The sequence below is a fragment of the Apiospora hydei genome (genome assembly GCF_038363865.1).
Source record: "Apiospora hydei strain CBS 114990 chromosome Unknown utg000006l_segment0_segment0, whole genome shotgun sequence".
Classification (NCBI taxonomy): Eukaryota; Fungi; Ascomycota; class Sordariomycetes; order Amphisphaeriales; family Apiosporaceae; genus Apiospora; species Apiospora hydei.
The window spans coordinates 4,236,163-4,260,718 of record NW_027117365.1 but is presented as its reverse complement, the minus strand read 5'-3'; the positions used below and the strand labels follow the sequence as shown (position 1 = coordinate 4,260,718).

The following is a 24,556-nucleotide window of genomic DNA, read 5'->3' as shown; positions in this document are numbered from 1 at the left end:
TGGAGCTGCCATGGAAACGTTCAGGCCAATCGGTTACTGTCCAGACACACGGTCTGCTAAACATGCTTATATAGTCTCACAAGGGCCTTGGAAAGAGGTGTATACCTCCACTTGAGGTTTATTCATTCTTATCATAAAAACTCGGGAGCAAAGAGCCGTATGCAGAGGTATCAGGGATCAGAACGACCAGCAACAGGTCCTGTATAATCATATCTGAACAAAAGGTGAAGTTAGTTTACATATCTATTTTAACTGTTCTTTATGTTCTTTGTTGCACACGGTTTCGTTGCATGTACATTTCATCTAATATGCCTACAGGTGAAGTGGCAAGAGTCAGCACATCATCTTATATCTGGCTCGAGTGTTTGGGAGAAGAAAATCATTATATTTTATGTATAGTGTATCCAGTAGACAGGCAAAGCAGATACGAATGAGCAGAAAATGGAATGGGATAGGTGAGCATCATAGACTGCCGGGAGAACCTTCATGGGTTAAAAAGGCCAAGGTACCCAATCCTTCGGGAACACAGGTGCACTCCCTTCCTCAGCCCCCTCTTGTTCACGAAGACAGTCGTGCTCCATAATTTCGGCGGCTGTTATGCGCTCAGAGGGCTCGTAGCGAAATATCTTCAGCGCCAAGTCTGCAAGAAGCTCTGCTTCCTCGCGGGGCATCTTGTATCTGTCCATACTTTTTGGGTCGTATCTTGGATCAGTCTCCTCGAAGAAGATCTGCTTTTCCTTTCCGAGAGCGGCAGATATGGCGTGTGAATAACCGCCGCCCTGCATAGCTTTGTTTCTTGCCTCCCCCAGCGCAGCTACCGATTTGTAGGCTGCTGGGTGCGCCGGGTCGCTACGTTGCGAATCGGTTAACCGGAACACCTTGAGTTTAGGGTTGTCATCAGGTTTAACCATTTCCATGAGGACCCAGTCTTGCCAACGCATCTTTTCGTACTCGTATCTTGCAGCCAACTCCTCGTTCCGAAGTTTTTCAAACTCGGCCCGATACTTCACTGGTAAGGGCCCCAGATACTCCTCTAGTGAGCTTGTGAAGGGAACAACATCGTTGCGGAAAGGCGAAGAACCCAGAACGTCCATGATTGTGGTCGCAAGTGACCAGGTATCACTGGGCAAGCCCGGTTCGGACATGAAGGCCACCTCTGGCGCAGCGAATGCCCCTGGAATTAGCTGGGAACCCTTGAAATGACCTGGTACAAATGCTTCCCCAAAATCGACGATAGCAATGTCTTCTAGAATGATTTTATCCTCGTCTTCAATAGGCCATCTGGTAGGCACCACCGCGTAACTTGGAGCATTTGGACCCGGATCCTCGCCTGATAGAGTTCGAATACGGTCAGCAATTCTTCTGCCGCTGCCAAAGATTTCGCCGCCAAGCGCCTTCAAAATCTCGTCTTTATTCAGGTGGTCGAGGTTGCGGATCTTCATCAGAACGTTGTCAGGCATGAAGTCGCCATGGCATACCCCTTGAGTCTGTAGGAATTCGACGGCTTTAATCATCTGGCGGCAGAGCTTCTTCTTCAACTCAAACCTGTGTTCGTTGAACTCAAGCCATTTTGGCAGCGATGGGCCCAGGAGCGGCAGCACCAACACAAGATGCCGACCATTGGGCCCCGAGACCCAGAAGTGGTCGTCAGGAAGCATTATGTGATGAGCAGCAGCCGAGTGGACACCGTTGTCGCCGAGTAGTCTGTTGATCAACAGCTCTCCGCTGTCCTCTGACGAGTGGCTTGCCGCCACTATCTTTAAAGCACACCAGCGGTTTCGTTCATGATCACGACAGAGCCAGACTGTTGCCCACCGGCCCTGTCCTAGCCTGTGGACAACTTCGTATCGATCCTCTAGAAATTCATCGAGATGAACAGGATGAAACCCCCAGGCCGGTACATCTCAACGTCTTCGACTTCATTCTCGTGCATGCCGCGTATCTCATACTTTGGTGACTGTATCTGGCTATCCTCTCCGGTAGTGGTGGCAGGGGATTGCTCCAAAGGACCACCCCCGATATCTACGGCGCTCGGTGTCGTCGTAGACATGATGCAGGTCGCGTTCAGTTCGGGTATGCTGGTCTCTAGGCTTATGAGGATGTCTGGTGGTGAAAATGAGCAACGAGTTCTGCCAGCTGGTTTGGCTGGAAGATTTATATGAGAGTAGCTGTTGATAGATATTTGGCTTCATATAGCTCGAGACTGTTGGAGCAGAGATTGCGGTATTTGTATCTATGTTGCTTGCTATGGAATGGCTGTCATCGGTGCCTGACTCTTCGTATTTTCAAAGGGACAAAGATAAGACATCCGTCATGGTCTTTTGTTTCTTGTTTGGTTGCCATTGATTTCGACCAGATCATACGTTGCTAGATTGGGTGATACTGAAGATGATGACAAAGAGTCGTCGAGTTATCATGGACTCCTGAATGGTCCTCTCAAAGAGCAGTTGAGACTTTGACAAGACACCGGGCTAACCGTAGCAGCAAGCCTTCATCCAATGGCCACAGATGTAGTACCCAGCCAAGAACGAAGTCATCGCAGTGCAAGTAACCTTGATTTAGGTATGAATTGAAGTATCATTTCGCCTGGTCATGATATTCGATTGTTGGTGGTATGTCTCTACTTCCAAGGTAGCTTTAGGACTGGGAGAACATTAATTGAGGTTGCGTCGTTTGTAGACACTGTGCATCGCCACCCAGAATGGCGGGGTTTGCACAGTGCCAGCTCTTCGTAGCGCCACGTGACAGGGGTCTCGAAATTTCTGGCCCAGCTCCGATTCCGACTTGTCGCGTGCAACCAGCAAGAGAAACTTGAGCTCCCGCCGAAGACGACCACAGCCTTGCTCAATTTTGGCGAGACTCTTCAACAGCAGCCACCATGCCGAGAGCTGCGCAACGGAGACTGCACGTCCTCAGACGGCCGGTAAGCCCTTCCAATTGCATTCCGTCGGGCCCAATGGCTGCCACAGCCCCCGCCATCCAACATGCGACAGGCGAAACAGCCATCCCGCTCTCTCTACTATCACTCCCTAGGAGAGACTTGCTAACTCGGACCTTCCACCTGCACAGAAACTGCGCCAGTCGTGGAGCAAATACAACCTCTACAACCTCTGGCGCCAGCGGGACCCCAAGATCGGCTTCACCGACCACGAGACCTTCTTCCAGCAGAAATGGCGGGCCAAGGGTCTGCTCCGAGCCTACCACGGCGAGCACATCAAGGAGCGCGATTGGGAGCGCATGTTCAGCCGGCGCTTGCTCAGCGTCGCCAACATGAACCCGCAATACATGGCCCAGAACGACGGCTCCGAGATGGCCGCCGGTAGGGGCTCCGGCCGGGACATTGTGTCCAAGTGGAAGGACGACAAGGTCGAGCCCAAGCCCATCACGCCCTACATGAACATGGCCTTCGCCCCCATGGAGCGCCGCCTCGATATCGCCATCTTCCGCGCCATGTTCGCCAGCAGCGCCCGCCAGGCCCGGCATTTCGTCGTGCACGGAAAGGTCAAGGTCAACGGCAAGGTGGTGAGTAACACCCACGAACGACGGCCGGGGAAATAAACGAGGAAATGGCGGACAGGCAATGGCTGACACAAAGCGCTGTTCCAATAGATGCACTACCCAGCCTACAAACTTAACCCTGGCGACATGTTCCAGGTTGACCCCGACTCGGTCCTGTTCGCAACCGGACAGCCCAAGAAGAAGGGCGGCAGCAGCGCCCGACAGGCTATCACGAACCCCCAAGACAACGCCGAAGCTGAGCCGGCAGCCGAAGAAGCAGAAGGCGCCGAGGCCGAGGCTGCGGAAGCCACAGAGGCCTCAGAGGTGCCCGAGCAGGACCCCGAGACGACAGACAAGCCCGAGGCGCCCAAGGCCGACATGAAGCCTACGAGGCAGGCCATCCAGAAGCTCACGAAGCAAGCCAAGTCCATCCTCGCCCGCGACCGCGACGTGTCCACCTCCCAGAAGCAGAACCTCCGCTCCTTCCTGAAGCGCGCCAAGCCGCTCCTCTCCAAGGCCGGCCGCTCAACGGCGACGCCCACTGACATCCTCGACGAGCTCAACAGCATGGTCAAGGAGCTCAACCTGTCCGACGCGCCTGCCGAAGCCGCCGCCGAAGCACCATCCACACCAGAGCAGGCCGTGGCTGCACGCCACGAGCCGCCCCGCAGCATCGAGGACCTGAACGCGGACGAGCTCAAGGCGCTCCAGCGCCTGATCAAGGAGGAGGAGGAGAACCCCGCCGACCCCACCAAGCCCTACCACACCCCCTGGAAGCCGCGCGACTACATGAGCCCGTTCGCCTTCATCCCCCGCTACCTCGAGGTCAACCAGAACGTCTGCTCGGCCGTGTACCTGCGACACCCCGTCGCCCGCGTCAACTCGGCCGAGGTGCCGACGCCCTTCGGCTACCAGATCAACCAGCTGGCCTTCAACTGGTATCTCCGCAGGCGTTAAAGCGGCAAGAGAGTGGGGGAACCGGTGTCATTTGGGACGGGGATGGATGGGCGTGTACGAATGTGCGGTGGAGGCTAGTAGTAGACGAAATGACGAGATGTATATGTATACTACGAATCTTAGCCATCGTCCCGGGCAAAAAACAAAACAAATATCGCTGCTCATTACAAGAGGGCCGGGGATATGGATAAGCACGGCAGCGTCTTCTCCAATGTGTATAGAGACATGTAACTATTAAGAACCAGTAAAATGTATGACCACTACGGCCGCAATCACCTTCCACACGAATTATATAGATCGTGACCCACGTGATCGTAGGAACTTACAAGACCGATTGTTCAACAAGGCACAAACCGGGTAGACGCAGAACCAATCTCCCCTCTCCAGTTGGCAGTCCGTCAGATCAGCAGGCGGGTGGCTAGGAGAATACAAGGCCAGTACTCGGAAGCAACGCAACCGATCCAACTACATACACGAGCAAAGCAATGTTGAACCCCATATTCAACCTCATTGAGACAGTCACGCAGGGCGATTTGTCGCCAATTCAATCGCCGGCAAGTTTCGAAAGGGAGGCACGAATCAAGAGTAATCATCCTTTTTTATTTCAGACGATCTGGACTAGAAAAACACATCAAAGTTACAAGTACGAATCAAGGAAAAACAAGAAAGGCTGTCAAAGTGTTTGTCGACGTAAGGAAAACCAGAGTGAGAGCCTTCTGTAAGGCCCTCGTGTGAGGTGGCGAGAGATCTTCCTGTCCGACTGTCGATGGCCAAGTCAGCGAGACTTGCACACCAACCAGTCTCCCCGGGACGGAGATCTCTACCCCTTTTTATGAGTACATCCATCTAAGTAGGGAAGTAGTGTGTCCTGACCAGCATCCCTCTCGCCTCCGAGACGAAACGCCTCAGTCCGACTCCCTTCCTTACCCCAACCCCATAACCTGCCGTGAAGATGCCGAACGAAGAGGGGGTGGGAGGGATTCGGGGCATCCATTGCCATTGAGGGCTGAATCCTTGGAGTAGTGCGAAAGGACTTGAACAGCAGCAGACCGCGGCTGTCCGGTGCGTCAAGAGAATAGATGATGTCGTTTGTGCCTATTCGCCGAATAACATGTCTACACCTTGAAATCTCATAAGACGTCGGGATCGTAGGATCGATCATGTAGATGGCGATGCACTAGTAGTTGCGGGATAGTGGGAAGTGAAAAGGCAGATGCAACTCGTCGAGGCCCTCCTGAAACCGATTATATGATGTTTCCCTTTTGCACAATAGTCAAAACCCACGGGAGCCACCATCCCTTTTCGTTTGTGAGAGATAGCTGGTCGCTCATCTGCAACCAGATCTCTTTTTTTCAAGACTCCCCGACGACAGCAGTATTCAACCGACGACGAGTCCATATCCCGCCGAGGGCAGTCTTCTCAGACAGATGTGAGTATTAGAGGCGTGGTTGATTAAAAGGAAGAGAGTGAATAGACAAGGGCGAAGCGAAAATAGAGTAAAGGAAACCGCGGCTGGTTGGTATTGTGGTGGACATGGCATGAATCGTAGAGAGAAAAAATCGCAGACGAGTCGTAGCAGAAAACGGGCGGGCGACCAGGTGTGGCTTAACGCAGGGAGAAACCCTTGCGCTTGCCTTCCTTTTCGATGGGCCTGCCGCTCTCGACTCTGGACTTCTTCTCCTCGAGTTCTAACCGTTGGCGCTCCAACTGCTCCTTCATCTCGCGATGGCGAGCATAGAGTTCTTCTTCGCTCTGCTTCAGCTTGCTCTCCTTTTCGGCGACCTTCTGTTGGAAGACCATCTTCATCTCGGCTTCCATCTTGGCAAGCTTCTGCTCGTGCAGAGCACGCTCCTCTTCTTGCTTGACGGCAGGGTTGACCTCCTTGAAAACGCTGGGATCTTGGGCAACACCCATGGCGGTGAGCTTGTCGGTTCTGTAGTTCTCGTACAGGTTGTTGTTGGTGTGCTCCTTGAGCTCCTCCATGTGGGTTCGGATCAGCATTTGACGGAGCTTGACGAAGTCACAGTGCTCCTCGTTGTCCACCTCGATGACACCCCACGGGTACCGGCGACCGCGGACCTTGCGACCCTCGGCGTTGGTGATCTCGTTGGTAGCGCCAACAACAGCGAAGGGGACCTTGGTCATGATCTCGTTGTTCTCGGCAATGGTCTCCTCGTCATCAAGCTCGTAACGGGGACCCTCGAAGATTTGGATGCCGTGGTGCTTGATGTCGCCAAGGATCTAAAATCCTGTTAGCATATATATATATATATATATATCGATATTGGGGAAAGGCAGTTGACATACTCTCGCCTTGAAGCTGGTAATCTCGTCGTCGGTCAGGGTATCGGACTTGGCGATGACGGGGATCAGGTTGACCTTGGTGTGGAGGCGGCGCATGACTTCAATGTCCAAAGGCTTCAGAGCGTGGCCAGTGGGCTGGATGAAGTAAACACAGGCATGGATACGGTTGTCAACAATATTCATGCGGTTAACCTTGTTCTCGGCATCCAAGTAGGCGTCATATCGCTGCTCGATGTTGTCGACAATAGGTCTCCACGATTCGTCGTTGTTCACAAAGTCACCGAAACCGGGTGTGTCGACAACGGTCAGGCGAAGACGGACACCGGCCTCCTCGATATCAGCGCTGATAGACTGAATCTGGACGGTCTTGGGAATGATGTCCAGGCTAGGGCCCTTGCGCTCTCTGGGGGGTAGAGAGATGTGTTAAACAGGGTGTTGACGAGCGTCGATTTGCCCAGGCCAGATTCACCTATTAGATGGGTCAGTCACCGCTGTTCTCCGAGTTGGAACCAGTCACAAATACTTACCAACAACCATTACATTGAAGTTGAACCCTTTACGGACACTCTTGCGGTGCCATTGGTTGGGCAGGTTGGCAAAACCAACATAGCCGGTAAGCTTCCTGCGAACAATGTTTCTGCTATCATTTATGGATGATGTCGGGGGGCCAGAAGCTGGGTATCAATGTCAGATATGATGTTCATCGAAACGTGATCATAACAGTGCTCACCTGATGGGGGCGGCGAGCTCATGGCTGCCGGGGAAGCTGTGCCGTTCGAAGCTATTCGGAGTAAAAAGTCAGCCCGTCAAGTCTTGGTACAAAACAGAAATAGCACATGTCAAAAGGTCCAGGGAGCAAGCTGCAAGAGACGCCGGGGTTGGTGGACTACCATGAGACGGGATCCTGTGGGTATAAAGCTCTGCATAATCCGTGGAGTTGAGAACCGGCTTCAGAGGTCCAAGAGTGGGAGCATCGACATGCAGCATGCTGCGAATGTGCCGCACGGGAGCAGGTGCTTGGTTCTCCTTGTGGGGGTAGCTGCTAGATCTAGCAGACGGGGCTGGAGGAGTGCCGCTCTGCTCCCGGGCCTGGACAGCTTGAGCTGCCAGGGCTTCCTCCGTGATTGACTTGTCGAGTTGGACGCTCCTTGCCCGTACTTTTCCGTGGTTGACGAAAAAAGCAGACATATTGTAGGTGTTGGAAGTCTGTACTTCTTCTGGTGGATGATGAAAGGGAAACGGATGTTCCTAACGATGGCCGAGTATTCCAAAGAATCCAAAAAGACGAAGAGACCTAACAAGTGATAGGTCGAACCAAAAAGGGGAGTGTGATGCTGGCTAAACGAGCGTGGATGGGTGTTGATGTGATGTGGTATGTTGAAAGACGGAACGAGAATAGGCGTCGGTCGTCAAAGCTAGTGGTCGGTTTGCCATATCGCTCGAGATTGGGCATTGTCGAGGTCGAGGGAAGGCGCGTACGGGTGTACGGGCGTGGCCAGGTCTCAAGGTGATTGCATCCAGGATTTGTCTCTTGCAGCAGTTGCTCCCCGGGTTGGGCCCGAAACGCAGATAGGCATTGCATTTTTGTTTTCAGAACTCAAGATAGTGCTTACCCATATCGAATGTTTCAAGATGTTTTGATATCGATGAAGAGGGGAAAATAAAGATTTGTCGAGGTAGGCGCGAAGTCTAGAAACCGCAAGCAAAAGTTAGCAAGTAATCAAATAAACACACTAGGACGGCATGGCGACACGTGGGAGGCGCTTGAGCAACCAAGAAATCAAACGGTAACCAGCAGCAGCAAGCAAGCAGCAAGCACGCGGCACTGATGAGTAACGGCAGCAGCAGAACCCAGGACGCCTGAGGATGGCATGTGGTGGTTGACAGTTTCTGCTGCTTCCAGCCTCCCCAAGCAGGCCTCCCCCTGAATCGAATGAAGTGCGCAGTACTGCTGCTGCTGGGGCGAAGGTTCTGTATGTGTGCAATGCGCGCAATAGTGCAGTGCAGATGCAGAAGCCATGCACGGAAACGAAAAGCCCATCCTCGCTCTCGTGCTCGCCACCTAAGGAAGAAACATGGCGGTCGCGTACGTACCCAAGGGCGCAGTGAAGACGAGGCGAAGAAGAGTCGAAGTCGTCTGTCTGAAGTCGCGTGTCAAGGGTGTCGCAAAGACTCGGGGGGTGTTGCGGTGGCAGGTGGAAGTAACGAGGACTCCAGAAGCGAAAGTGAGCACAGAAGATTAAAACGGGTGAGGATTTAGAATAATACAGGCGCACACAAAGGCAGGAGGAGAAGAAGCTGGGCTGGAGTTGAATGAATGGCAGCACCCGAAGTCCAACCTATGAAGTCGATGGGATTGGGGGGTGGGAAGGGGATGGTGGTTATTGGGAATGGGATTGGGTTGGTGCAAGCAGGACAGGAATTCAATTGCTTTCAATGCTAGTGTGGCCTGTGTCGAGACAACAGGTGGTTCTGCGCGGTGCAAGGTGGTAATGGAAGGGGTACGGGAGCAAGTACATACGGTACAGTGCGCCGCCCTCGTGCTGCTCCGTTTTTTGCTACTGTCTTGTCTTGCCTTGGTCTCTGCCGCGTTTTCTACCTACCTGTGCTAATCAAATCAAAATCTAATAAGGCTCTGGGCTCTTGGGTTGCCTGCTCTCGCTCGCCGTCACACGTTCGTTCGCTCTCTTCGCCTGCTTCTGTCTCATTTGCTTTTTCTGTCTGTCTCCTCCCGACTCGGCCACGTTAGCCAAAGAGAGGCCTTCTCGAATGACAGGACGGACGAAGAAACAAAAGGGGCTTCATCTCTCGCCCACTTTGGTTGGCCAGGCTAGACCAGGGTCGAGGGTACATGCAAAATAGAAAGAGGGTCTCTTCCCTGCGCAATCCCACCTTTCGGGCCACCCCTGCGAACACGATATTTGGAGAATGTAAAGTTATTGGCCGCCAGGTGCCATCCATCCTCCCTTGCTGAATTCTGCGCTGGCCGGACGCGACGATATGTCACTCTCGCAGCGCCGGCCAGTTGACAGACGCCTATCACTGGCTATCAGGATGCGAAGATACCGGGATCTGACAGCAGAGTAAAAGTGGTCGGAACGGGCTTTATCATTTGGCGACAGGGGGCAGCACTCAGTGGCACACTTTTGCAGCTCCTCGATTGGTTTGATTAAGCCCATTTGGTTCAAGCAACCACCTTTTTAGGTGAGCAGAGGGCGGGCAGACGAGGAGGCTTGAGCTCAAACTGTCTCTTTTGCGCGCTCATCATCAAACCTGTGCCGGGCTAGCCAAACCGTTGCTGCAGCTCGAAATCTAAATCTGCAGTCAGAAACAAATGTAACCGTCGGCAGCAGCTAAAATAGGCCAGCCGGAGCGCAGTCCAGCGCAGTCCAGCGATTCCAGCGACAACCGCCCGTCATCAAGGTTATGATTCACCTTATGTTTATTTGCCTCTGGACTTGACTTGACTTTACTTGAGATGAAGGCGTCCGACAAATGCAGTACTGTACCATTTTCCTGCGAGCCCAGTGCAATCTCAGACGAGCGACGACCTCAATCTGAATCTGAAGTGAAGAGTGGGCAGGATGGTTGCAGCGCATGTTGTCAGTACCACCTGCAGGTTGCACAGGACAAAGTGTTTGCTACGAGTTTCCCATATTAATGATGCCCTCTAAGCTTAGCTCAAATTAATTGCTGGCCAAATTGCATTGGAGTGCACCCTGATCTGATGCGCTACTAGTCGGGGAAGGGGTCTCGGGTATAGCCACCCGCTCAGAAAAGAGAGGAGAGCGTGGACGGGAACGGGCAGAAGGCCACCAGAAGGACATGAGAGCATTGATATCATTTTCTGATACCCAAATACCGTGTCATGCGCCCGTTGGAGCACCAGAGCACCAGATGCCAGAGCACCACCGCCAGACCCAAATCCAGACTTTGCCTCGCCCGCCCGCCGTCGCCAGTGCCAACGGACATTTGCTGGAAGAGAGACATTACGGTTATGTCGATGTACCGGAGCGCAAGTCTGGCTGTACGAACCTTCGTGTTGGGCGGCCGCCCCAATCGCTTACGGTACATACAGTACAGTCCAATCCAATCCAGGAATCTGCACGCTCGACACGAAAAAGCAGGGACGTTGCTGGATCGGGAATGACCCCTGTGGAGCCGCTCATGTTTCCTCCCCCAAAGTCAGCCAGTGGCCCTTGCGCTCCTCCGTTCTCACCAGCCCGGCAAGCAGCAAGACAAGGGGCATGGACTTCCCCTAATAATACAGCGCCCCCACACCACCCACTCCAGGTGATGAGCTTGCAGGCATGAGCCGATGCCATGCCAGTCTCATTCTCCAGTAGCCGTGGTAGCCTCTGGTAGCCTACCAGCACCAATGAATGTCCTCTCAGCCACACCCACGGGCCACAGCTAACCTTAGCGGATCATTGAACTGCCGGTAGGCCGACTACGACGACTGCATCTCCTAATTGCACCAAAGCAAGGAATTGCCTTGGGCTTCATCCAAGTCTCGTGATGCGTGGTGCTGTATCAGTATGTGAGCATCTTAGACGGGCGCCTACTTTGTGTGGCAAGTCGGTGTTTCTAATGCTATCTCCCTCCAAATAGTGCTACATGCGATCGCGCCAGATTGGCAGCCCCAGTATCCTACTTCTACGACTGGACGACAACAACTGTGTGCGGCGCTCATTGCAATGTGCCTATATAAGATTGTTTAAACCCCCGGGGAGTATATGCCCTATTTTGACGCGTGAAAGCAGAGATTCGTGGTGTGCAGGTCCCCGTCCCCCCGCCCTTTTCCCCCTTCCAACCAGCCCATATGCCGCTCGCAGGCTACCAAGGCGATTATATGACTGTTTTGGCAGGCAGTCAAAATGAGAGTATACGAAAAGGGATTTATCAGTACTGCGATGAAAATGTTCCAGTATGACATTGTTTATGTGCTCAAAACCCTCTCCCATTGTTATCAGAGTTTGATCGATGGTCGTGATACTCAAGTGCAACCAAATTAGGGTGTTTTTAACATGCATAAGATGCGCTTATAGTTTGACATAATCACTTTGAACATCAGAGTATCAGATTACATGAGAGCCTTTGATATTTACTACGTATAATTCGATGCTAAGCCAGCATAGAGGAGGTGGAACAACTCACAGAGAGCAGGTTACCCCTATTATAATAATTCAAAAAGAAGCCACCATACCCAGTACTTTCGAAACTCTCAAGACTAATTCAACATATGTGATACTCATGGATAGAAATAAGTTTTTCGGTTTTGTTCTAGCGCAGGCCTACCTTTTCGAGAGGTGGAATATATCTCGCCTAGGATAGGTAAAGCACATGTCCGGTATTATACTACCCTCACTTTCTAATATTGAAGCTCTTGTAGAAAAGGAAAAAGAAGAAGAAGAAGAAGACATGCTTCCTCTTTCCTAATTGCCTTGACCATTTTCATATTGGCCGCAATATCTCTATTGTGTCCCCGTAGGACTACACGCTCATCCTTCTTTGTAACATAAGTGGCAGCGATTTCGCCATCTCACCCTCCTTGACTATTCAAACTGAGTACATATACCATAGCCCAGTCTCGCGATGATTTTGTCAAGCTGAAGGCCCAATTTACAATATCATCGGATAATTAACGAAGATACTATCCTACCAATACACTGTTCAACCTTAATATTACTCATCGTCTTCACCAAAATATCATTGGCCTTCATACTTTTATCTAATGTGGCTCGATCAAGTTCCCAGATGCCGCATGAACAACCATCTTACTACCCACTTCGTCTATGACTCTTTTTTCGTGGGCTCTACTCTAGCAGGTCGTATAGAGAAAAGAAAAACCCAATCTTTTCTGCTCTCACTCTGCCAATATAAAGGGTGACCGATCCGGCTGACTGCCACAGCAAGAGGGACAAACCTTGACCGATCAACTCACCATGCCGTACAACAGCAACTCAGTGGTTGGTGCCAGCCGCCACTCCACAAGACTCGGTGCGAAATGCTGCTTCACCAATTTTCCTCTCCTTCCGCCAGAGCTCCGGCATATGATCTGGGTGTTCGCGCTGGAAGAGCTTGCCCCCGGCCGCTTCATCGTTTTTGACGTGTACACCCAGCGTATCATCCCGACGGCAGGCCTGGTCTCGCCGATGCTGCTGGTCAGCCGTGAAAGCCGGCATCTGGCGCTTAATTACTACGCCCTCCGCATCCCGGTTTACGAGATTACCCGTAGGACTAGCATGCAAATACCCCTGTACACGGCCAACCGGGACGACCTGAATCTCACGGTGTCGGAGCACGGCAAAGAGAGAGGATGCCTCTATCTGAACACTCTCCAGGACCCCATTATCTTGGGTGTCAGATATGTCGACTTCAAGGAGCCCGACAAGTCCTCCAAAGAAAAGCCGTACTACGCATACACAACCGAAAAGATGGGACCTGACAACTTCGACATATCGCCACGTCATGTCCTCCGTGTCCGCAACCTCTGGTGCCGATTGGTTTATAGCCAAACAGGGGGGCTATACAAATCCCAGGGCCCTTGGGTGGAATACCGTCCTGAGCCACTCTGGCTACGAGAAGTGTCCACACTTCGCGGCGCAATACCAATACCTGCCCGGGTACTTCTTGGATCTTATGGGCCACGAAGGCTATCGTTGGATTACTCCGGAACAGTTTATAGAATATCTCACTAAGTGGAACGTGGACCATTTAAGGCATCTCGTGCTCGATAAAGAGGAGAACGGGGAGCAAATCGGTAGGAGGGAGCTGAGGTTCGGCAAGAAGGCCACATCAGCACGCAAAAGGTAGAACGGCTACAGATCATGACATGCATCATCATCAAATCAACTATCGTCGGACCTTTGGTACCTCTAAAAGTCAGCCTAGCAAATTGGGTTTTATGCTTTCTGGAGAGGTTGGTTCAAGGAATGGCGTGAAATAACTGGCGATCGATTTCGAATGTACCAGTCACACAATGGGGAAAGAGCCGCCTCGCTCATGAAGAAATTCTGAGATGATTATTAAAATTTTCTGTTCATGGAAATCGCGGACTCTAATCTACCCCATCTTCATAGTCGTCCGTAACCTAAGAACCTTCCCAGGTCGTTCACTCATCCGATTCGTGTGAGCCATTTCTATCTTTTCCTGGCGCTATTTCCCTTCCTGTACCCGCCTGTCTATCCTTTTCTTCTTTCTTGCATTCAACTCCTGCTCCTTTCCGACTCTCTCAATCCGAAGCCACAGCAAACTTGCTCAAACCCCGCAACTTGGCCCCTGTGAAGTAGAGGACCCAGATCCCGACAATGCCGATGGTGCTCAGCCCGCCCAGCAGCGTGGTCCCGCGCGCGACGCCCAGATTATCGAACAGGGGCTTGGCGAAGAGGATGCTGGCGAACGCGAGGGCGCTCCGGAAGAAGTCGTTGCCGGCGAACAAACTGGCCGCGTACTGCGGGTAGCTGAGGGGCACGTACACGAAAATGCACTGCATCACCACGAACACGGTCGCGCCGTAGACGGTGATGCCGACCGTCGGCGCGATCCAGTGGACGTCCGGCCGCGCGGTCCAGGCGAAGATGAAGAGGCCGACGGTCGGGCCGAACGCGGCGATCAGGGCCGGGACCAGGCGCGTCTCCTGCACGGGGAAGCCCCGGGCGCGGACGCGCGGGTCCATGTAGAAGTAGAGGTATGAGACGTAGACAACGACGCCGATGAGGCACGCGACCATGACGCACAGGAACAGGAGGCCGATCTGGCCGTAGTTCATGCCGTAGTAGACCGGGTACACGAGCGGGAAGACCTCGAAGAAGGAGTAGTAGATGCCGTAGATGATGGCGGTGTAGACCTGCACGAACAGGATGGCGGGGTCCTTGAGGGTGATCTCGAGCGGCTTGATCAGGGCGTCGATCAGCACGGCCTTGCGGTCGAGGTTGCGCTCGTCAATTTCGGACTGCGACATGAAGCGCGGCGAGCCCGTTAGTTTGCGCAGACGCTGAGCGCGCTGGAGCAGCAGGCTGGGCGTCGATGTCTCGGGCAAGAAGAGGAACATGACGATAAAGACAGGGGTGGCCGCCCACAGGATCTCGAGGAGGGACCATCGCCATCCCTTCACAGGAACCGAGTACCCAGAGAGCAGTGGGCCCAGCGCCGGTCCGCAGTAGGCAGCAGATACCCAGGCGACTATGCACATATGGTCAACACCATGCTATATGGTTCTATAGAAGAAACAAGGAAAAGACGAGACTTACTCATAGCATACGGGAGAACCATCATATCGTACATATCCCCGAACGACGCAGCCCCGTTCGCCAGACACGGCGAGCCAAAAAAGCCCTGCAGGAACCGCAAGACCAGGAGCCCGGCGACGTTTTGCACGAGCGCGGTGGGGATGGAGATAATGACGAACAAGAACATGGTCCAGGTGTAGACGGGGTTCCGACCAATACTGGGCAGCTCGCTGAGGGGCGAGAACAGCAGGGGGCCAGTGCCGTAGCCCAGCACGAATAAGGCCAGACCCAGGCTGGCTACAGTGACGTTGACGCCAAAGGCCTCCATCACTCCTTGCTCCGATGTCGTGTAGATGGCCGAGGACGTATAGACGACAAACGTATAGACGCAGATAATGAGGGCCACCAGCCCCCGGCGCAGGGATGTCCAGTTCTGCGGATTCGCTGCGTCGTCGGTGTAGTACCAGTCGACGAGTATGGCGCCATCCTTGGTCTGGCGCGGCATAATCGGGATCGACTTGGTCTTCTCGAGTTCGTGTTGCTGGTCGACCTCGAGCCGGTCTTCAGTGTTGGGCACGGTCGCCTCGCGACTTCGTATAGGGGCCAAGGTGTCTGAGCCTGCCTTATTCTGTTGCTTCTCTTCGTCATCCCCTGATGACGCCGATAAGGTGGTGGATGAAGCTTCTGGGACACCAGTCGATTTGGGGGATGTTGTGTCGTTGCATTCAGAGTTGAGTAGTTTTGTCCATGCCTCAGGGAGTTTGAAGTCGGCTTCCTCTTCGGGATACTTGAGTATGCGGTTTCCAGTAAGGAGGCGGAGGACCTGCCCAACCGGGGCATCGCGTATGATGTGCGACATGGCGCAAGACCAGTTAGTACTTCTCCAAGTTTTTATTGTACTAATAGCTGTGCTTGATTTGCATTTCTAGAATAACTTGAGGCTGGGGGTAACTGGATTTATATAACCCAACACCCTCATTCTTGGCAGATCGTCCAACTTCGAAAGGGCTTATTCTATGTTGGCTGGCAAGGTGCTATTTACAATCACCGTATAGAAAGAACTTGGCCGAAACATTGTGCTAGTAATACCGCACCCAACACGGAGATTACCAATCGCCAGGCATATCTGCGGGACGGGGTCACAAAAAGTGCTCTTTAGCTAGAAGCTAATCATAAGCCCACGCATCGCTGAAGTGTTGAGGCTGTAGGTAGAGCCCCTTAGCATATTCGTTTCCCAACTCTCGTAAGCATCCCCATTACAAATCGAAGGGACCAGTTAAGGTTACCGCGTTCAGTCAGCGGCATGAGGTTACATGCCTGCTGGCTGGCAGGCCTGGGGTTAAGCGCGAACAGTAGCCCCGAGACTAGGCAAGTAAGCTCGTGGCTGATAGGCGGGCGGATGGATTCACCAGCGATAACTCCAGCCTGCCCCGGCTATAGCAGCACATGATTGGCCAGTGGTGAGGATTGTTTTAGATCCGCCATCTTGCATCATTCCCGGCCAAGATGCAAACATTGGGCCGAGCTTAGAAATCCAACTATACTTTGGGAATTGATGAGCAGCAAAATGCGAGAATCTTACAAGTGTTCATCTTCTATTTCACTATTTAGTGCCGAGAGGTGATGATGACTGAGCCGCTGAAAGTCAATTTGACGACCCCTGGGCTTCTAGTTCAGGGGTCGCTGGGGATACAGGCAATGCAGTCTCTCCCTCAAGCACAACCGGCTCCTCAAGCTGTTCATTCTCTAGACCTTGCCATTGTTGTAAGCGGTAGACCAGGTCGCGAACATCTGACTCGATTGCATCCATGCCCCTTTCCTTGCATGTCTCGATAAGCCCCTGTACGCGACTATCTTCCGCTATGATGCACCTTCGGATAAGCGCTAGAGCTGTGTCGCGGTCCATCCACCAGTTGCGCACTTCGCCCTCGATGGTGACGGACTTGGCACGATCAAGGTAGCGGAATGCATGCTCGTACTGAGGGTTCAACGTGCAGATGAGGACCGTCCGATTGTAGACATAGCTGTCTGGCTTGACAGAGAATCCCTCCATCTCGGCCAGGAGGAACTGCATGGATTTCAACAACGTGCAATGTGAGAGTAGCAAGTGGAAAGTTGCCAGGTTCGGTGGCGAGGCACATATCCGACGAATGCTTCTGTATGTGTCCAGACCCGACTTGAAGCCTTGGTGCTGAAGCTTTGCCTCAAGCACAACATTGAAAGCAGCCATTGGAATTTGGTCATTGATCCCGATTTCAAGCAGCATCTCGAGGGCTTCGTCCGTTTTCTCTGCAGAATCCCTCAGCACAGTGTAGATCTCGCGGGTACTGGACGAATCGGGCTGCAAGCCTGCCTTGACCATGAGACCCAGAGTCAAGAAGGCCTTCCTCAGGTCATGCTCCCGAGCGTGGACATCCAGCAATGGTTCAAAATGGTGCAGTTCGAGCTTCTTCCCACGCTTCGAGAGTAGCTCGAGGGATTCTGTGACCAAGCTGGCGTCGCCATTCCTCGAGGCAGTGTTCAAAACGTCGAGAACCGTTCCGTCGGAAGGGGCTAGGATGCCAGGCGCCACCTTGCGCTCCCAGATATAGCTCACGCCGTCGTAATATGAGTCGCGACTGAATGCTTCCAACAAAGCATACCACAGATTATCCGTGACCCCCGAGTCGGGATCTCGCAGCCGGCGTTGGAGGATCATGAGCGCCTCCGCGTGCATGCCCATCTCCGTGAACGTGTAGACGAAGATGTCGTACAGCCAGGGCGGAACAGCCATGTCGCTTGCGTTCATTTTTTCCAACCTTTCCAAGGCCATCTCATATTGTCCGTCTCGCAGAAGCCCGACCGTAACCGCGACGAGTCCTTGGAATGTCGGTTCCATCCAGGCTTGCTTCATCGCTCGGAGGACCTTCGTGCGCAACACGTAGTCCGGGTGGACTGCAAGTACTTCGAGCACGCCATGATATACAGCAGAGGTCGGAAGGCATCCTGTAGACTCCATCTCTTTCAAAAGGTTCTCGACAACTTGCGCGGAGCCATACATCGGGTCCACGTTGATCTTGATAAGGCATTCGTAGAGAAAGGCGTCTGGTTTCATGCCACGCTTGGTCACAAGATGCTGTACGATCGCGACGATGGTGTGGTATTGCCACTGCGCCGTCAGAAGCTCCTGAAGCGACGTGAGCAGAATCGAGGTGTCGATGGGATCGAGCTCCGAGTCGGGGGGAGGGCTCCCTGTGAGCAATACCGGTGGGATTTCGGGAAGGCGCTTCGCCATGCGGTCGAAGTAGCGCTCGTACGCATCTTGTGCCTGGCTTCGGCGTCGGTTGGGAACCCGGACGATTTCTTTCTCTTTCGGTTTCGGATGGATTCTGGTTATGTTCTCGAGATGCCTGGTGGCTTTCTTGAAAGCCTTTTTCGGAGCCACATCGCTATAGCTCCTCGTGCATGCTGGGCCGGCATAGGTGCGATCAGTGTGATCCAAGAAGGCCGACGTTCTTCTAGGAGGGACCAAAGGCGGCTGCTGTAAAACTCTGGACAGGGCCTTCGCATCGACCGAAGGACACAGACAGCGCCATAGCCCGTCAATTACTATGCGCTCCCCAGGCATTGGAGTTAAGAGCGCTCTCTGACGGCATCAATTGGCCCTGCTGCAGTGCTGGAGAGAAAACCGAGCTTTGCGTACTAAATGTACTGAGGATTTGCAGCAATAAATCGCAGGTTTAGGCCGAGGACCCACTACGAAGACGGGATTGCTTCACGGAGTGATTTAGTCACGTGACAGGCACATTGGTCATCGGGGAAGACCGACCGAAGAGATATTCATGCCATGAAGAGACGATTGCTCTTCAATGGGGGGGTTCTTATTTAATTATCTTGTCATCAGCTATGTCTCCTGCTCTCTTCTCCAAAGCCCAGCAGGAAGGCGGGTGGATGGGCTGCTCCTGAGACTGCCAACGAGCTTCCCCTTGCGCGGTTGGTGGGTATCTCATCCTACATGTAGCGCATCGGTATGCAGCTCTCTTCTCTTGAGAGAATCGGCAGAACCATAATCTTCATGGCTCCGTACATGTCGTTAGTCCTGTAGACTTGCGGATCTCCCATTGTGCTGGGCAATCCGCCTCGCAATTTTGTAGCCTTCATCATACCAAATACCAGCAGTACCTCAAGCACCTCGCCCCCGTCCACGACCTCGGCCTTGTCCGCGGCCTCCCCTGCCTCCTCTATCGCCTCCCCCTGCCTCCGTGGTCTCCCCGGCCGCCGCCGCGTCCTCCCCGGAAGCCTCCTTGCTGGTTTTGTTGTTGATCCTTGACGAGGTCGATGATTTCGTCGGGGACTCTCAGGTACTTGATCTGTGGCAGCTATCAGAACCTAGAATGCGAATGCAAAGAGTCGCGCGGCAATAACTCACGTTGTTGCCCTTGATATAGACCTCGGGCAGTCGTACGAACTTGTCGCCTTCCTAAACACAGGGATCGTATCAGTCACCCAATCTCTCTAGCCCAGATATTTCTGCCATGATTGTCGCATACCGGACTCGTTTGGATGACCTCCTTCAGCGTCAGGTTCATCCACGTATCGCACTGGACCAGATGGCCGTTGAGGGTTTCGCCGTTCTTGAGCTCGACCAGCATGGGGTGGCCTTGCGCCGCATTCAAGAGACCGAGGGGCAACTGCGACGCACAGAAATTGGTTAGCACAAATTCTGGACCTGGGAATGAGGGCTCCGACTGACCATCTTGGGTTTTGCGCCAACGAGCGTCTTAGTGACAGGTTGCAAAGGAGTGGTCGAAAGTGAAATGTCAAGCGAACGTCACCTAGACTGAAGAGCAAGCAATCATCACCAGATTGATCTTGGCAAGGCTATTGGTGATGCGCGCCTTAGCCTTGACCTGACGGTCCTGACCTACCTCCGACAGCTTCCCAACGCGGTGGGGCAAGACTGGCTACTGCAGCACAGACCCAGTACTTTGATACCTTTACTGACCTCTGACTTACACCAATTGATTTGAGCCTGGTGAACACTGAACACTGCACTGAACTGAAAGGCATTGCGACTATCAATTGATCGATCTTCTTCATACAACCTGCTGAACTCGTATTTCCGCAAAGGGCTGCAGGGACGTCATGCCAGCTTGGTCTAGCTTGCTGCAGGCCATCATATCATACTACCCCGGACCAAGTCTTCTATTGACAAGAATGACTGCTGACGTCGCCGACTTCTGGATTGCCTCGGGACGTTGGGTATCCCTCATGCTCTTATGGCCAGTCCTGTGCAATGCTGAACTTTCCCGACTCAGAAAGAGATAACCTATATCCCCTGGAATCACCATCTCTATCTCAACCCCATAAAAACACATCAACTGGTATACGGCTGCAAGCTTTATGTGCTCATGGTAGTTTCCTTACCACTTCAAGCTAGGAGTGTGGCGATGCACAAGAGTCCACGTATGCGTCCGGCATGGGGGGGTGGTTTAGGTAATTGGTGGGTGGTCTTGAGAGGATAACGGTCCCCTCGGTCCCCTCCCTCCCCCGACCCAGCCCATATTCAGCTGGGACGGACCCCTCGACCCTACGATTTAGGCAGCCGAATTCCCAACTCCCTAGCCGTAAGAAAGTACCAATGCCCAGTATTGGATTGAAGCAATCTTTCCTTTCTCTTTCGGGTCCATTTTCGCATTCGTGGATGCTTTCGTACGCTTGCCACGCCCACTCTGCTATCCTCTAGGCAGGGCGATTGATTGCTGGATTTCCTTTGACTCATACTTTGGGTGTTGCAGGCAGTCTGGTTGTCGGTTCTTTTTGGCATCGCACTCGGTCGGTATTGACGGGACGCAACACACGCACACACGCACACACAATGCGTGGCAGTCTCCACACCACGGCCCTGTTGCTGTGGCCAGTCTTAGCAACAGCCTCGATAGCAGGAACCCGAGATGGTAAGAGCTTGCTTGGCATTAGTCTTTGACAACAACTGGATCGAGTCGTATTCTAACTTCTTGACTCATAGTTTCTGGTTATACAGGACCCGCTGCAGTCATCCAGCTCAATCTCCAGGAGTATTATGGCAATGTTCTCGGTGACGCTGTAAGTCACTCACCCACTCCTGTCTCCCATGACTACTCAAGGTAGCCGGAGCTATTGGGTGTTAGAACTGAACATTATGAACCCTCTAGCATCTGCAACTAGACGTTCTTGAGTCTGCCGAGCCCTGCGGCTACGGAAATGTTACACTTAATGGAGATCAGCTCCCACAAGACGGAGAGGGCCGCGGGTCGGGTCCCATCATCATCGACAACGGCCGCATCATAGTCGGTGACTGGCACTTCGACTGTGTAGAGTCTGGTCACCGCGCCGAGCAGCTGTTGAGGTTCAACGTTGTCAATATCGATGGAAAGCCGATTGAGAATGTCGGCTTCTCTACGCTGTTCCATCAGCAGTTTCCCATATCGATCACCTATGTCGACGGAGCCGAATCCGTCATCAACATCCCTACGGTCGAGGAGGACGGTGAAGACCGGAAGCTGAAAGACGAGCTTGTTGAACTTGCGCGGATGAAGTCTCAGCTGCTCAAGCTGCAGGAAAAGATCGCCCTCAAGGAGAAAGTCTTATTGGATGAGTTCGGCTATGTGCGTGAGGATTCGGAGCACGATGGGTGTGGAAGCTTCAACTGTGTCATAACCTCCGCATGGAAGAAAGCTCATGGTAGGCTGAGCGCGTATTTCCGCGGTCATGATTCCCAGACCCAGTCGGTCGATGAATCTGCCACAGAGGACTATGATGGATCCATCCGTGTTGGCGATGAGGATTCTCTCCGGGCCCAACAATCCCGACTGTCTCATGAAGGAAGTCAGCGCTATAGTCCGCAGATTTCCATCTCCTCCTCGCCGGTAAGGAATCATGAACGTGAACCGTACCTTTGTCTGTGCTAACTCACATGCCATAGGAGAAAGAGCGGCGCCTCTCTGCCTTCAAGTGGGCTGTGATTATCGCCCCAACGGTCATCATGATACTCGGCCTCATTCTCGGCCTTCTGCTCTACCCCTTTTGCACCAAGACCCGTGCCCAGCGCAGCGATCGTCGACAGGAACGTCGCCAACAAAACCACAACCGTCGGGCGCTCGCGCGTGAGCACCGCGTCGCCACCAAGGCCGCCATGAGGGCCAAGTTTGGCGAGCTGATGCGCCGATTCAAGGAGACTTTTGCGCCGCGAAGCGTCGAAGAGGAAGAGAAGGAGGCTATTCTGCGCCGTCTCCACGCAAGCAGCAGCAACGGTCACGACAACAACAATCACACGATAACGAGTTTCAGTATTTCAGACAGCGATGACGACGCTTCCGTCTCGGGAGGCTCGGAGTCCGATTCCGACATGTCGACGACGATGGAACAGGACCTGGCCTCCTTCCGCAGCGTCGCCGACGCCGTGGGTGACATGGTAATGGCAGCCGAGGAGGGTCGGACACGAAGAAACAACGCCGTCCTCCCAGCCACTCAACGTTATCATCAACACCACCACCAGCCTCATCGGTTCACTCCCAGTCCAGCCTATTTCGCATCATCGCGGAGCCGCCGCTCCACGTTCTCCGACGGTATCTCTATAGACGAGGAGCTGCCGGCGTACGAGGAGCGGCCAAGCCGGGCGAGCGTCGATTCTGCCAATCATGTGCCAAACGGCATCCGATACACCCCAGGCAGCACTACTTGTACGCCGAGTGACAGATCGGTGACCGGCTCGCAGCTGGACGAAGTGCTCGGGCGCAAAGTCCAGAGGTAATCCAACTAACTAGCTGCTTCGCTGCGATTCTTTTCTTATTTTGTTGTACAACATATCTTGCTTATAGGAGTTCTTGCCCCCCTGGGAATAGCGGGTTTTGGCGCATTATCTATCTTTCTTCTGAGTGCTTTGATTAGCGTTTTAATAATCAAGTCACCTGTCACAATCACGAAGTGATGACAGATGCGACTGGATGGTTGAGAGGAGACCCATGGTACGGTCTCCCGAACAGCGATATATATATATACGATTATACGAACACATTGGAACATTTGCGCTTTATGTCTTGGATGTGTTTTGATGCTTTGCTAGTATACAATGGATATATGATCCCAGCCAGCGGACTGCTTCTCTAGGCCAAGTACCTAGTTGAGAGCAGCAGCTCACGTCAGCCAATGCCCCAGATAGCGTGAGTCCGCATCGAGGAAATGGTGGGATGGTACGGCGTGCAATTGTATTGCGGATTACGACTCGTCACCAAAGACGAAATGCCTCCAGTTCCTAGCCAGTCTCCCGACACCCTCGCGAAGAGGCCAGCCCTTGATGTCGCACACGAGCCGGCAGACGTCCTCGAGCGCCTGGTCCATCCGGTCCCCGGCGGTGTGCAGGTCGCTCTCAATGAGGATGCGGTCGTCGGGGGTGGCGCGGATGGCGTCGACCGTCTTCTTGTTCTTGTCCGCTTCGGCGCCGGCCTCGGGGTCCCAGTTGATGGCCACCGAGAAGGAGAAGAAAACGGCCGCGGGGACCGACGGGTGGATGTACTGTTTCAGCATGTTGACGGGCCCGGAGTAGGAGTGCAGACATATGCGCGGCGGGAACGGTTTCGCTTTCTGCTGCTGCTGCTTTGTCTTTGCTTTGCCGTTTTTTCAGGGTCGTCGTCATCAGACGACTCAAAGTTCTCCGCATTCGCGGCTATTTTCTTCTTCTCCCGTTTGGACAAGACCTCTTTCTCGTGGCCCTTCCAGCACTCGGCCAGCACGTTGTAGAGGGCGCCGTGCACCTGGACGCCGTGGACGCTGGCCGCGCGGTCCATCTCCCCCGCCAGCTTCATCTGGGCTTTGAGGATGGCGGACTGGTGGTCCATGGAAACACGGTGCGGGCTCAGCTGGCGCCCTTCCCGCCCGCCGGGGGTCAAGCCTTCGTCTCTTTGCGTCTTCTCGGCATCTGTCGTGGAGGCCGTCCAGCTCTCGGGGATTCGGAAGGCTTTGTCGAGCCCGACCTCCCCACCAGGGCGAACGGTGCCTTCTCCAGCCTCTCCCGGGTCTCTCGAATGAATTGGGAGAGGGGCCGAGGGTCCGGGAGTCCAGCGCTGAATGCCGGATCCTTGGCAGACGGCGCGGGCGCAAGGATCTTGTCATAATGCGCAGTTTTACTCTCTGAGGAGCCATCGTAGCTTGTTGCACCGGGAACGGTGTCATCGTAGATTTGGTAGGAAAACCATGGGTGCCAACCAAACGATGGTATGAAGCGTCTTTCGTGGGTGGCTTGCGGCGAGAACAAGCTGTCTTTGGTCTGGACCCCCTGCTCGCGCGCCACGTCAAAAACCAGGTCCTGGTCTTGTAAGCGGGTGGACATGACCGTTAAGCCCCGGGCTTTCATATGCGGGATAGTGGCCACCGACGACATGGTGTCTGTGGGGTGGCAGTGAGCGTCAAAGACACCCACGTCCCAAGGGAAAGGTTCTGTGACAGGGTTCAAGCTACCACCGTGGAATAGGGGTCTCGGAGTACCTCCCGAGGAGGACTCCACTCCTTCAGAGTCAATCTGCTTCTGACACATTATCCTGCGTGATTTT

At 53.5% G+C, this 24,556-nt stretch overlaps 10 protein-coding genes across 10 annotated transcripts; 4 read left to right on the top strand and 6 right to left on the bottom strand.

Moving 5' to 3' along the window:
- Positions 1-491: 491 nt before the first annotated feature.
- Positions 492-2,050, bottom strand: PG997_008563 (uncharacterized protein; the record flags this gene model as incomplete). The annotated part of the gene is made up of 2 exons (XM_066812878.1): positions 492-1,830; positions 1,878-2,050. The coding sequence occupies 2 exons, from the start codon at positions 2,048-2,050 to the stop codon at positions 492-494; spliced, it is 1,512 nt and encodes a 503-aa protein (XP_066668220.1).
- Positions 2,051-2,878: 828 nt separating this feature from the next.
- Positions 2,879-4,455, top strand: PG997_008562 (mitochondrial 37S ribosomal protein uS4m; the record flags this gene model as incomplete). Its single annotated transcript, XM_066812877.1, has 3 exons — positions 2,879-2,923; positions 3,070-3,522; positions 3,610-4,455. 3 exons carry the CDS (start codon positions 2,879-2,881, stop codon positions 4,453-4,455), a joined length of 1,344 nt encoding a protein of 447 aa, XP_066668219.1.
- Positions 4,456-6,060: 1,605 nt separating this feature from the next.
- Positions 6,061-7,947, bottom strand: PG997_008561 (uncharacterized protein; the record flags this gene model as incomplete). Its single annotated transcript, XM_066812876.1, has 5 exons — positions 6,061-6,696; positions 6,763-7,162; positions 7,283-7,433; positions 7,490-7,540; positions 7,650-7,947. 5 exons carry the CDS (start codon positions 7,945-7,947, stop codon positions 6,061-6,063), a joined length of 1,536 nt encoding a protein of 511 aa, XP_066668218.1.
- Positions 7,948-12,704: 4,757 nt separating this feature from the next.
- PG997_008560 (uncharacterized protein) lies at positions 12,705-13,460 on the top strand (the record flags this gene model as incomplete). Its single annotated transcript, XM_066812875.1, has 1 exon — positions 12,705-13,460. One exon carries the CDS (start codon positions 12,705-12,707, stop codon positions 13,458-13,460), a length of 756 nt encoding a protein of 251 aa, XP_066668217.1.
- A 533-nt stretch (positions 13,461-13,993) lies between these two features.
- On the bottom strand, positions 13,994-15,849 carry PG997_008559 (uncharacterized protein; the record flags this gene model as incomplete). The annotated part of the gene is made up of 2 exons (XM_066812874.1): positions 13,994-14,943; positions 15,012-15,849. 2 exons carry the CDS (start codon positions 15,847-15,849, stop codon positions 13,994-13,996), a joined length of 1,788 nt encoding a protein of 595 aa, XP_066668216.1.
- A 786-nt stretch (positions 15,850-16,635) lies between these two features.
- PG997_008558 (uncharacterized protein) lies at positions 16,636-18,597 on the bottom strand (the record flags this gene model as incomplete). Its single annotated transcript, XM_066812873.1, has 1 exon — positions 16,636-18,597. The coding sequence occupies one exon, from the start codon at positions 18,595-18,597 to the stop codon at positions 16,636-16,638; it is 1,962 nt and encodes a 653-aa protein (XP_066668215.1).
- Positions 18,598-19,210: 613 nt separating this feature from the next.
- Positions 19,211-19,725, bottom strand: PG997_008557 (uncharacterized protein; the record flags this gene model as incomplete). Its single annotated transcript, XM_066812872.1, has 4 exons — positions 19,211-19,339; positions 19,399-19,449; positions 19,520-19,660; positions 19,723-19,725. 4 exons carry the CDS (start codon positions 19,723-19,725, stop codon positions 19,211-19,213), a joined length of 324 nt encoding a protein of 107 aa, XP_066668214.1.
- Positions 19,726-20,923: 1,198 nt separating this feature from the next.
- Positions 20,924-21,919, top strand: PG997_008556 (uncharacterized protein; the record flags this gene model as incomplete). Its single annotated transcript, XM_066812871.1, has 2 exons — positions 20,924-20,926; positions 21,164-21,919. 2 exons carry the CDS (start codon positions 20,924-20,926, stop codon positions 21,917-21,919), a joined length of 759 nt encoding a protein of 252 aa, XP_066668213.1.
- Positions 21,920-21,993: 74 nt separating this feature from the next.
- PG997_008555 (uncharacterized protein) lies at positions 21,994-22,761 on the top strand (the record flags this gene model as incomplete). The annotated part of the gene is made up of 1 exon (XM_066812870.1): positions 21,994-22,761. The coding sequence occupies one exon, from the start codon at positions 21,994-21,996 to the stop codon at positions 22,759-22,761; it is 768 nt and encodes a 255-aa protein (XP_066668212.1).
- A 464-nt stretch (positions 22,762-23,225) lies between these two features.
- PG997_008554 (Cut9-interacting protein scn1) lies at positions 23,226-24,387 on the bottom strand (the record flags this gene model as incomplete). Its single annotated transcript, XM_066812869.1, has 3 exons — positions 23,226-23,522; positions 23,564-24,084; positions 24,135-24,387. The coding sequence occupies 3 exons, from the start codon at positions 24,385-24,387 to the stop codon at positions 23,226-23,228; spliced, it is 1,071 nt and encodes a 356-aa protein (XP_066668211.1).
- Positions 24,388-24,556: the final 169 nt, after the last annotated feature.